Source organism: Rhyacophila brunnea, unplaced genomic scaffold, assembly GCF_057557595.1.
Source record: "Rhyacophila brunnea isolate RB1 unplaced genomic scaffold, BYU_Rbru_1.0 scaffold_10, whole genome shotgun sequence".
Classification (NCBI taxonomy): Eukaryota; Metazoa; Arthropoda; class Insecta; order Trichoptera; family Rhyacophilidae; genus Rhyacophila; species Rhyacophila brunnea.
Window position 1 is genome coordinate 10,201,539 of NW_028232752.1, and position 13,871 is coordinate 10,215,409.

General features: G+C 29.9%; 1 protein-coding gene across 1 annotated transcript in view; it reads left to right on the forward strand.

Annotated features, from left to right (window-relative positions):
• LOC147078872 (neurotrimin-like) overlaps nt 1-13,871 on the forward strand; it is a 48,798-nt gene that overhangs the window by 19,860 nt on the left and 15,067 nt on the right. Inside the window, exon 3 of the mRNA XM_085955269.1 lies at nt 1,147-1,354. Within this exon, the coding sequence (XP_085811395.1) occupies nt 1,147-1,354 (208 nt within the window). The remainder of the gene's footprint in view (nt 1-1,146; nt 1,355-13,871) is intronic.

Consider the following 13,871-nt stretch of genomic DNA (forward strand, 5'->3'; position numbering starts at 1 on the left):
AATTCTATGATATCGTTGTTACGTCTGTCAAAAAATGTTAGAACCAATAAACTGTATATCTTGCAAATACGTATAGCTAAATTTTCGGACGCCGGCATGACGGATATTGAATGACTGACGTTCGTGGAAAAGCGACAATTAAAATGTTAAGGCTGAAACATCGGATGGTCGTCACGGAGACGGATTCGAAATACTGTGAAAAAATGACATTATGTCTTATATTAAATTAAATAACAACTTGATTTAGTAAAAATATATAATAATTATTGCGTATTCTTTCACATTTAAAAGATTAAGATAATAATTATTACTATGATGAAATTTTAGGTTAACTAATTCAATCCATATAGTTTATGCACACTGCATTTATTGTATTTTTAACACTTAATTTTCTGAGAATGTAAAAAATTATGTAACTTAGTTTTAGGCATACTATAATAATTGGTGCAAGTGATTTAATTTGAATAAAAATAAATAATAATTACAAGATAAAAAGAACTTTTTATATACCACGTTTTTAAATTTTCTGTTGAATCATATAAACTTGACAATTCTATGTATTAATAATTTAGGACAAATAAGGCAATTGTCAACAAATCATTTTTTTGCTATTTTGCAACAAACAAATATAGAATACTGAAATGTCATTTTGATTTCCATAGTAACGCACGTATACATTAATAATTCAGTTGTTAGGACCACCCCATTGGATTGGTTTAAGGATTTCTTCCGAAATAACTTTTCATACAAAACAGAATTAACTGAAAATGAATTTATTTCTACTTAAAGATGGCTAAACGTATTAAAAGAATGCATTGGTATCGTGTCCTGATAAATTCCAAAAGTTTCAAATGTCTAGCTAGTCGGGAAGTTAGTTAAAAATCGATTGCAGCAAGATTTGTACTGGATAAACAACCACCGGACAAACAAGAATACGAGCTAATAAAAACGTGGTAAAAATACAATTAGAAAAATATGCGTGTCAGTATAATTTCAAATTAAGTGGAATAAATAATACAGATCAAAGAAACTATATGAGAGTATTTGTTATTTTAATAAGTAATAAGTATACTATAATTTTCTAATATAATAATAGTCCCAATATTGAGTTATTTCTCAAAAAATATCTCTTGCTGTTTTCATCAGGTGGCATGGCTCCGAGTGGACACACAGACAATCCTGACTATCCACAGTCACGTGATAACGAAGAGTCGTCGGATAGGAGTCACTCACAGTGATCACCGCACGTGGTTTCTGCACGTGCGTGAAGTGAGGCCGACCGACCGAGGATGGTACATGTGCCAAATCAACACAGACCCCATGAAGAGTCAACTGGGATACCTGGATGTAGTTGGTAAGATAAAAATATTATTTTTAAAGTTTATCTTAATGTTATTTTTATGTATTAATTTTTGAGAGAAAGGTATATTAATAATTATTGTCATCATCATCATCATCAGGGGCGCGATAACTCGGTGTGGGTCTTAGCCTCTTCCAACACCTCCCTTCACCTGTCCCTATCCAGTGTGGCCGCTTTCCAATTTGGAACCCCTAGAACACGGCAGTCATTGGCAGCTCCATCCAACCAGCGAGTCTTTGGTCTGCCTCTTCTTCTACGCCCGATTGGATTGCCGGATTGCCGGATTGCCGGAAATCACTCTCTTTGCCAGTTTATTGTCATTCATATGGTGCACATGACCTAGCCATCGCAGTCTCTTAATCTTAATTGATTGATTTGCGCTGCAATCTTCGTATAGCCCGTAGAGCTCAGCATTATTTTATCTTCTCCTCCAATTGGTGCCGTCCCTGATCGGTCCATATATACGGTGGAGAATTTTTCTTTCAAAAATATTCAAGGCTCGTTCATTTTGCGAAGTTAATGTCCAGGTTTCCGATGAGTAGGTGAGCACTGGCTTTACAAGTGTATTGTAAAGAGTGCTTTTAGTTCGGCGAGATAGTATGCGGGACTTAAAATGTCCTAACAGGCCATAGTAGGATTTATTTGCAGACATGATTCTCTTGTTGATTTCTTCTGTAATATCATTATGTCGAGTAACAAGAGAACCAAGATACGAGTATATGAAACTGTCGACCGTATCAAATTTGTATGCAACAATATCTAGCTTTGGTGTGCCTTCTCGTGGTGTGACATAGACAGGCATGTATTTAGTTTTTGCCTCGTTTATTTGTGAGCCCATTCTTTTGGCAGCGGATTCTAGTGCTCTAAATGCCTTCTTTAGCGCCAATTCTGATATGGCAAAGATGTCGATATCATCGGCATACGCCAGCAGCTGCACAGGCATAGTAAATATCATGCCGCTGCGACGGGCATCAATCTTTGCATCCCGTATCGCCTTTTTTAGCGCAAAAAGAAGGCATGCCAGAGCGTCACCTTGCCTGAGGTCATTCAGTGATATAAATGGCTCGGATATTTCCGCATGAAGCTTCATATAATAATTAATATATATTATATACATTATTGTAGAGACACATAAAAAAAATATTTTTTGTAATTATCATCATCATCATCAGCCGGGGTCGATCCACTACTAGATGAAAGCCTCCCCTTGCTCACTCTTCTTTTCTGGGTCTAATTTTTTTTGCTACCACCTATATTCACCAAACTTTATACCTAAGTTCGACTATTAAAGGGGTTTTAGGGCATCTTTGTTGTCGTTTGGAGCCCCTTGGTTACTACATGATGGTATGACAGCATTTATCCAATTGTTTCCAGGGTTCGAAATGGACTAGAACGCACCGAAATGCCGTTTTGGCTCATGAGGTTTGTAAAATTAACGCTCCGCCTCATGGGAAAAAAAAGTTACTAAGTAAGATAGGACATGTCATTGTAATTGAAAATTTAACACACTTATTTTTATAAAATACACGTAAAAATTGATATCTTAGTAAATATGTTTAGACAATAAATCACATCACATCACGTATTCTTATCGACTTACATACTTATATACCGGTTTCTTTTGTGGTCTTTTCGCGTTACGCCCAACATTAATCTTTACATGCCATATTGCACTACTAGTAATTTTATTAAAATACAAAAATGTTTGATTGTAGTTCAAAAAATAAATAGCTGTATTTTTTTTAAATGCTGTCACATTTACAAAGTAACGATTATGACTAAACGACTGTAAGTAGAATAATATTTGCATCTATAAACAAAGGTATCGTAAAATAATAAGAAAAACGAGTGGGGAATTACATAGTATAACTAAGCTTAAAGGAAGTCAACTATAAAAATGTTTTACTTTTTTGACAATAATTATTACAATAACATTGATGGTTAAAAGATGTTAAGTACTAATTTTCTGTAAACAATAAGATTTTTCTTTAAAAAAAAACGGACGAGTCTACAATATAAATGATCAAAATCAAAATAAAATACGAAGGTTAAAATGCCGTTTAATTTTTTTAATAATACTAGTACTCATTCATAGATTGATCAACTAGTAAAAATGAAAAACGGCGTTGGACTATAATGCCGTGGGTCCCAGGTTCGTATCCTGGGTCTGGCAAGTACACATATTGTTTTACAATTTATGTGTGAGTCAGGGTATGGACATAATAGGTTGAGCAAGTGGCTGACATCAATTTCTCGTAAAAAATAAAATCTGTTAATACAAACATCTACTGTGTGGAGGTCATATGATCCTATTAGAATTGGACATGGTCAAAAAAAAAATAAGAATAAAAATGTGGAGAAAATATTTGACTTTACAACTACTTATGTTAAACTAAAGTTATAAAATTTCTTTACAATCGTATTGTAGGTACTGCTTTGTAATATCTATAGTCACTGTAAATGCAATTCTTGTTATAATAATAATATTATATTCATTTATCGATTTTTTATTATTTTTCAAAAAAAAATATGTTTCTTTTCGTGTCTTTATTGTTATAAATGAAAGCTTTACATTGGTAATGGTGTTTTAACATAAATGGGTATTTATATATGTATTGTGTAATATTTACTTTATCGATCAGATTTCGAAATGATATTGTTATTATCAAGGGTTTGCGTGTGTACCTTTCAATAAGTACTTGGCTGATTTGTTGTTTGCTATTTTTACCCAAAGAATCATACAAAAGAGCAGTTAAAAGCAAGATTTTTTAAAAGTATCGGTTCCGACTTGTATTATAAAAATCCAGTTATACGTCATTTACAGATACTTATTTCTAATTTCAAAAAGTTGGCGTAGTTTAATGCTATTTTACAACGTTTTTCTTAGCTCGTATTCTTATTTGTTCGGTGGTTTTTTGTCCGGTACAAATCTTGCAATCAATTTTTAACTAACTTCCCGACTAGCTAGACATTTGAAACTTTTAGTAGAATTGAATTTATTTTCAGTTAATTCTGTTTTTTATGAAAAGTTATTTCGACACCATTATTGGTTGTTAGTGGCTGGGGTCCTTGCAACTAAATTATTAATATATACGTGCGTTACTATGGAAATCAATATGACATGTTAAGTATAATTTTTTTTGATCGTTTAAGCTAATCGAGTCAAGTTTATATGGTTCAACAGGATTTAAAAACGTTGTATATATAAAGTTCTTTTTATCTTGTAATTATTTCAAGATACATTAATTTGGTATATTGATAGCATACTTTATGAAAAACACATTATTAAAAAACCTATATAAAGATTACGTTGAAATGAATAATAACATAAAAAATACTCATTTTTTATAAGTGGCTCTAACGTCTAGAGTCTAGCATTAGTAAATTTAATGATTTGAAATTTTTGATTTAAGGATTCGGTTTCAGTTTTATTGCAATATTCAATGTCCAAGCTACATTATCTCTAAAAGTAGATTAAAGATATTCGTGTTGTTTACAATTATATATTGAAACTATCATCGAACATTCATCGAAGATGCATCGGACTACATTCAATCAAACTGTTAACAAATTATTATCTTAAAAATGATATTAATTACCTTCTAATAAAGCCAGTCTAAATTTAAAAGGTGTTTTATAAAATTCATCTCGCCATTCCAGAACAACATGTTAAAAAAATACTTTGTAAGAATCCAATCAAACTGAATAATATAGCATACCTAATTCTTGGTAGCTTCAAATGTAAATAATATATTTTAAAATGACAAATAAAACCTTTTTGACGTTTTCTACAGTGAAATACGACGATAAACGGAATACATAAGCATGTTTTTAAAAGCAATCAAATCATAAGTTTTCTCGCCTAACACTTTGCAACAAATTAAAATTTCATTACGCCTACCTTCTCTCTGATAAGATATAAGCGCAACTCGTAATGGAAAATAATATTTTGATTCGGAGCCAAGTAAAATGTAGGGGGCCATATCTTTTCGAGACTACTACTATAATATGCAAATTTCAATTTGAAGATGTTCGAAGAATTACGACTTTGCCGCTTACGATACAACACGAAACAGATAATGAAAGGTAATTAAGGAATAATGTATTATTCCAATATCATTTGTTTCTCAAAGTTTAGATTGAAGATGATAACCAATTTAGTTCAATAATAAATAATTGTCAGAATTTTTAATAGGTTTATTTTATATTCATAAAATCGTATACTGTTAGTATTATTAATTGATATAAACGATTACGATAAAACAGTAAATTTTAATTAATTTAATCATTATTATCTTTATACTAACAATCATTATAAATGTGTAAGTACCAGTAGCGAAGGGTGAAGATAGGCTGTAAAGATCCGCCATAAAATAGTGCACATTAAACTTTGTTAGTCATACAAATTTCTTTTTATTGAACTACTACTACAATTCACAGATAATGTTGGTTAGTTCTTAAAAATCAAAAAAACCCTGCATAAACCTAACCATTATAGTTTTTGTTCATGTTGGGCAAGACAACAAAATTGTGCATACTTTTTCATTCTGCTTATTCGTTTTCGTTGGATTAAGAATACCTATTACATATATTATTTGCTCATTTTTTTAAATTCTTTAAACCCTGCCCAAATTATAATAAATAAAAAATATTATTCTATCTATAAAATATTAAAATTTTTGTATGATTTAATAGCATAATTTTATGAAGATAAAAGAGTATTTTTTGACTATTATCTACTATGTCTTGGTTTCGCAGGGTTTAAATTATTCTTAAAAACTAACCAACACCATCTGTAAATAAATTGTAGTTGTATTTCGATGAAAACAAATACGTATGACTAATAAAGTTTAATGTGCACTATTAACGGCCGATCTTAACAGCCTACCTCCACCCTTCATCACTGGTGGGTGCACTATAATAATGATCGCACTTATAAATTATTTGTAATCCGTAAAACTCAAAAAATCGTCTATACACCAAATTCATGTTTTCATCTAAGTAAATTAATTTTGCCAAAAACAAAATAAATATGTAAAACATCACATCACTTTTAATGGATAGTAAAAATATACATAATATTCAAATCGATATGAACTGAAGCTTACCGTACCATGATGTGTCGTGAAGTGAGTTAATAATATTGAAAAATTTATATCATATACATTTTTTCCCGATAGCTGATGTTTATCATAATATACCAACTATCTTCATAACTCTGTATTTTTTTTATATTTTCTTAATTAAAATGTCAAATAAAAACAATAATATTAATGTCATTGAGTCAATTTTCACAATGTAAATGTCAAATATGTAATTGTTTTTTTTTTATTCGTTTTCAAATTAATACACAAAATATTTACAAATATAAGATACCTGCCTACTTATTATTAACTATCAACAATTACCACGTAGCAGTTTAACCTATTAACATTCATGTCAATGCGCTCAAAAATACTATCTTTTATAATATCATACGTGAAGCAATATTAAAATAGCTAAAGAACGCGTCAAATTTAATACAATACAGTGAATGTGTTAAGTGAGAGCGTGTGAGCAAAATGCATGTACGTTGCTAAACGATCAAGAGAAGTGTGGGTGAGAGGGATGATGGAACGCGGGTGTTCTATGTATGCGATCGTGCAACAAAGACGCAAATTCACTTGCGTCAGAGAGATACAGATAATACGCTACAGACAGATATACATATATATCCCTGCCTCAGTACAAGGGTACACTATTTGACAAAATGTCAGTTTTGACTTATGAATTACAAAATATGGAGAATCAGTTGAAGTTTCTGGGCAAAGCTGCACTATTTTTGTACAAATTTATTTTAACATAATTTGTATGACATCAACATGAATATAAAAGGAGTATAATTTATTGTTTTAGTGCAATACTACACTTCATTACATAAATTGAGTTAATTTAAATATGGGAGGGAATTTAAGGTGGTTCTTTATAATTTTAGATAAAACGTTCATTTTTTTAGAATATTTACGTTTTCATAACTTAAAAATACTTTATAAATAATAACAAAATAAAAAGAACTTTTTATATACAACGTTTTTAAATTTTCTGTTGAATCATATAAACTTGACTTGACTAGCTTAAACGATCAATAAAAAAAATTGTACTTGATAGAAATACTGAATAATGAAATGTCATTTCATATTGATTTCCATAGTAACGCGCGTATATATTATTTAATAATTTAGTTGCTAGGACCACTAGCAACCAATAATGGTATCGAAATAACTATTCATACAAAACAGAATTACTAAAAATGAGTTAAATTCTACTTAAAGATGGCTTGAAGGATTAAAAAATTCATCGGCATCGTGTTCTGATATATTCTCAAAGTTTCAAATGTCTCGCTAGTCGGGAAGTTAGTTAAAAATCTATTGAAATATTTGTACTGGACATACAACCACCGTACAAACAACTACCGGACAAATAAGAATACGACCTAAGAAAAACGTTGTAAAATATCTAATTACTCTATTCAAACCCTTTGACAGCCATTTTCTCCTGACTGGTTTTTGTCAAATTGTCTACATTTGTACTGAGGCATCGATATATAATAATATATTATATAATGTAAAAAAACACACAATTTTTTTTTTTAAAAACATTAGAAAAAATCTTAAAAAAGGGTGTCGAACCTTAAATCTTATTTATTATATTTAGAACTCACGATTCCCGTTATTATTTCTTCAACATTTCGATGCAAACTTTTAACAATATAGGCATGGCTTTTGTTATAACTCGCTGTGAATCTCAAAAAAATGTTTAAATTAGATTCACAGAAATATATCTATCATTCAAAATACTAAATTGTTTAGACGTAAAAAGATAACGTGAAATTTTGCGATTTTTTTACATTTCACTGATATTTCAACATAAATAAATAACTGCTACAGTAAAAAAAAGAATTAATTTTACACCACTTTGTATTGTCTTCATTTTAAAATATGTTCAATATTGTGCTACCTCCATTAAGTACTTGAATATTTATTTGTCATATTTATTAACACCCCAAGTTAAAATTTTATCGCTGTAGTTAGCTGTTTTCGTATTTAAAATCAGTCTTGTATTTCGTCTACTGGTATGATGTTCATTAAATGTTATGATTATGTTTCACTATGTTGTATGGCTGATCATAAAAGTACTTATTTAATACTTATTACAAGGTATTGTTGAGGAAAAAGTATGTAAAATAAGATAATATATGTATTATACATATATTATATTTTTTTCAACGCCACAATAAACCATAACGTCCTAATGACAATTATTGTGATGTAGCAGTAGAAGACAACCGATTATAACGATTATAATTACCTAGGCTTTGAAATGTCAATGTGCTTTGGCGCGAATATAGTGGTTATAGGTTTAAGTCCCGTCGTGCGTCATATTTTTTCAAAAAAGATATTTTTCTAGCAGGCGTTTTCAAATTATGTAATTATATTAAAAATTTAACTTTTAAATGCGTAAAAATTAAAAATCTGTAAAATAATGGACGAAGAACGTATTATACGGTCTCTATGCTATTCTATCGTCTGTTATTTAAATAAAATATTCACGATCATGATGTATACGTAAAATTTCACTACACATCATTGCATATGCCCATTTAAAATATGTCTCTATTTTTTTTAGATTTGATCAATGTTATTTGTATAGTGTAATCGTGTTTATTTTAATTTAATATTAAAATAAACACTTAATAATATTAAAAATACAAAAAAAAACTTAAGAACTATCTATGTACATAACAGTTTTTGCCTTCATGTTGTTGGTTTTTGTTTTAATTGTATGTAGCTATAGTAGGTTAATTTGTGGGGTTACTGCGAAAAGTTGGTAAGTATCGAAATCATGTTATGGAGTAATTATTGCAATTTGAAAGTTTGACATGCTTTATAAAATCAGGCAAAATACTAATTTCTTTGTTATTTATATGCATGTTCTGTAATATTATACCGGATGGCCTTCATTTTTTTCTAGCATACATATTTACATATAAACACATAATCCACTGTTAACTCTAAATACCAAAATTATCGACTTACTTTTGGCACGAGATATTGTTATTCATAAAATGCAACATCATAACATATTTTAAATGCAGCAAAGCATATTTTTCTTTATTTACGAAATAGTTGTATTGCAGCCTCAGCTGTGCCGGTTGTGTTTCAGCTGCTCTTTATTTCGCTTTATGCAAGGTATTGTGGTGAAATGGGACATTTCAAAGCGCAGTTCAAAACACACCACTTTCACCCTAGGGAGAATTGTTATTCAAAGTATACCGTTCCTTGCTCTGTGACATTTTACGAACACTTATGACGTTTGTTCTGAATACGTTTAAAGGGAGGGACCTCTATAAAATTTTAAGACTGGGTTGACGAAAGAATATATCTTTGCGTTATCGATTCATTTACGTATTTTTTATATATACATCACAAGTATTGATTATTAACCAAGATATATTTGGACCATAGTGACACTCGGTGTCAAAGGGTGGAGGTAGGCTATGGATATTCGACATAAATAGCAGAGGGTTGGAGCGGATCCTCTTTTTAATTGCTCTGCTCCAAGATCTATTACTTGCTCCAGCTCCGCTCCAGGGTCTGCTCCGCTATAAATATAATATAATATGTACAATACAAATATTTAAAAATACAGGAAATCGTCTTTATCACTCGGCAGTGTTGCAATATTTTAAATAATTCAAGTGTTGCAAAGTATCAAATATACTATTTTCGTTGTCTTTTAGGACAACAATTTAATAAAAAAAAACATCTGGAGCAGTGGAGCTCTACAAATTTTTGATGCTCTGGGTAAAACCCCATTACTCTACTGCTCGGTGCTCCTGCCACGAGCTCCGCTATAATGTTTTGATAAATAATGAACACTAAATTTTGACTAAAGTTTGTATATCTGGGATCGACTATTAGTGAAAAAGGTGGATGTACAGCAGATATAAGAATGTCAGATGTATACAGATATAAGACACAGATTGCAAAAAATGCTATGACACGTCTTACCACTATATGGAAGGATCAAGGAATTTCAATTGCCACGAAAATGATACTTGTGCAAATATTAGTGTTCTCCATATTGTTGTACACTATCGAATCCTGAACCATAAAGGCAAGAAAGTAGAAGGTAATCGATGCCTTAAAAGTGTGGTGTTGACGAGAAATGCTTCAAGGCATAGCATAGAATGAACCAGTTGATAATTTAGAGACTTCAGATAAAGGAACAGCTCTCGACAATATGTTTGAAACGCATTCTGCAGTTATTGAACATATTTTTCGGTCCCGACCGCATAACCTGGAGAGACTGGTGGTTTTCGGTAGCTTAAAGGGAAGGAAAAGCAGATAAAAAACGTCTGCGCGCTGAAGTGACCAAGTGAAGGAACTGACTGAAGGCAACCTTCACTCTGCCCTGAGAGAATTAGAGAGTCGGGAGTGGTGGAAAGACTTGGTTGCTCAAAATAAAACAATATCTCAAGGTGGTCACAATCTACTGACCAAAAAGAAAGAACTATTGTTAGTCATATTTATTTGTTTACATTGAACTAAGAATATAAATTACAGATACTATTGGTTCATTTTTTAAATTCACTAAAATTTAATATGCAATTAAAGTTCTTATAGTACAGAAAAATTACTGCGCTATATTGACATGTTGAACGGGTAACAAGACCAAGCTCATGGAAACAGTGAGCGGAGTCACCATTTCCAGTAAAAATAATTGATTGGTGTAATATTCAAGAATCAGAGCGGATATCTCCACTTTTTCTGCCAAGTTTTCATAGCCGCATCTATCATCATGAAAAGAACAGTTTGCTTTCTCACGAATAGTTTTTCACCATCAAGGTGGAGAGGTGGCGTTAAATGATAGTCATTGATGTCCGCCTCCTCATCATTGAGGATAATTATGGATGCCTCACGTACCTGTATAATATGCAAATCAAGAGGTAGGACCTCAGCCAAGACAGAAAACGCATTCGTTGAATTTTTATGAGACACCTTTGTGATTGATAATAGAGCACTGTGTTAACAAGAGAACAGAAAACTACAGTACTTTGACCACACTCAACAAAAGATTCCTAACTCGTTATTCAAGGAAAAATAAACATACCAAAGAAAGGTGCCATATTTTGGGCACGGGTTAAGTTTTATGAAACTGTTAACTGTTGTACCTGAACGAAAGAAAAAAGATCGCATTGCCACCAATGCGATCTTTTCTCATTCGTTTCTCACAATGATCTCCAATGAAAAAAGAATATATAGATGATTTATTTTCCAAAAATAGTACATACTTCTCATTTATCTCTATCAGTATATATAGTTGTATTATATTATTATTTCTGGATGTAGCCAATAATTTGTTACTTAAATAAATCAAATAAAGAACGGCAAGTCGTAAAAGAAAGCAAATCCATAAATCTCACATAACAGCAGAGGTCAGCTCTGTCTATCAAATTGGATAAAAATAGGCTTTGGAATGTTTTTGTATGATTACTTTTACAGATTATCCTTACGGTATTAAGGTATATATAAGACGCACATTTTAACTATAATAATGTATTTTTTACTAAAACAGTTATTTGGCTAAGTACTTTCCCCTAAATTGTTATTTTTTTTAAATATTGAATAGACGCAAGGTTTGAGAATGTGTAATTATTTTTAAATACATCAGAAAACACATGAATTATAAAAAATCCTAGAAAAAGTAAGGTGAAATAAGAGTCGAACTTCAACCCTTTTCACTATCTGAGTGACTGATCTATCCTCTGAGCTACTAAGCTTAAAAATTAAATGTCATAAAATAACATATATAAGCAATAATTGCTATAATTATTACAATTTTTGCCTAGAGAGTGGCCAGCGTTGTATTAAAATTGAAGTTATTATTTACTAATATGATTTATAGAAAGTGTTACGCAGTTGAACGAAATTTATTTTCATTTATTCTTAGACTTACGAAACGATAAATGGCTTTCTTCTGATTTTCACAAGAAACATTAATTATTTAAAATAACTAGTTAATGGCATAAGAGTATTTTAATATGATTTTTTTTGTAACTATAGTCAATAAATTAATTATGTAACTAAAAAATACATGGGTAAAAAGTAAGTAAATTTTACGAATTATTTGAATTAAATCCCCCAAAGTATCTTAAATATTTCATTGTTCATAATATATCCCATACTTTTCCTCTAATAGTTCCTTATCAAAATAACGCATCTTTTTAAACGATAATAAATAATAATACTAGGATTATTTATTTTAACGCAATCTGTATAAAATATTAATATAATTTAAATTAAAAGTCCCTTTTCCTAAGTAAATGCATACTAAATATTTAATGCATTTTATATTATATTATACTAAACGTATTTGCATACATAATTATATATATTATATTATATTAAACACAAATAAAAACTAGCTTCAGTTAGTGCAATTGGATCGTTAACCTTCGATATATTATGATAACCTGCAGTAAGAAGAAGAAAATAGTTGAACTGCTACCTGAAAGAAACAGTGGAATAAGTCAAAAAATCTTGTTTCGGGATAATTGAACTTTAATATTTTTTTTATAATATGTTTATTTTCTTTTGTTCTGAGGTTGATAATTAAACAGATAATAATGGCTAGATTTTGTGTCTAACATTATTAACATTGGGTTATTTTAGTTATCCAACTGTTGCTTTGAAGTTACAAAACATTTTTTAATAAATACAATTTTAGTATTTTTCTTTTAAATTGGGTTTTACAAATATTTAAAAAAAAATCTATGTGATTCATTATCCAATTTTTCACTTTATCTCACTGTAGCTTAGATAAAAAAGTGTATAATGAAAAAAAAAACATTATGCTAAAGTAAAACTAAATCGTCAGCATTACAATATACGAAATGATTTTTAATGATGCTTCGAATACATATTAGGAAAATGTAAACATCTTTGAAGTATGTATGGTAATACCTAAATTTCAGAAGCTAATAATATTATGAATTACACGTTATATAAATATTAGGTATCTTTTATTTTAATATAACCTCAACTCTATGTCCCAAAATGGCAATTATTTTCATTATTATAATATTATTATATTCAGCATGTAAAATGATTATTTTAATATTTTATATTGTTGACAAGAATTATAATCACTTAAATAGTGAAATAGATGTTTTAAAATAATTTTAAAATTAATTAATCTGCCAAAAAACATGATAACCCTTTTTTTCAAAGTATTTATAGGATAATGTCACAACCTAGATAGTATACTAACTCATAGTATATTATAAAATTCGTTCTGAGCCTGAATACCTGTTAGTTTTCCAGCACAGAGTAAACTGAACACCATAACTATGTATATTATTGGAATTTATTTTTTAATTAACACTACCTACATAATGAAACTTAGGTATTTTATAATTTAAAAAAAATAATTAGAATTATATATTAATTTATAATTAATTTTAATTAGT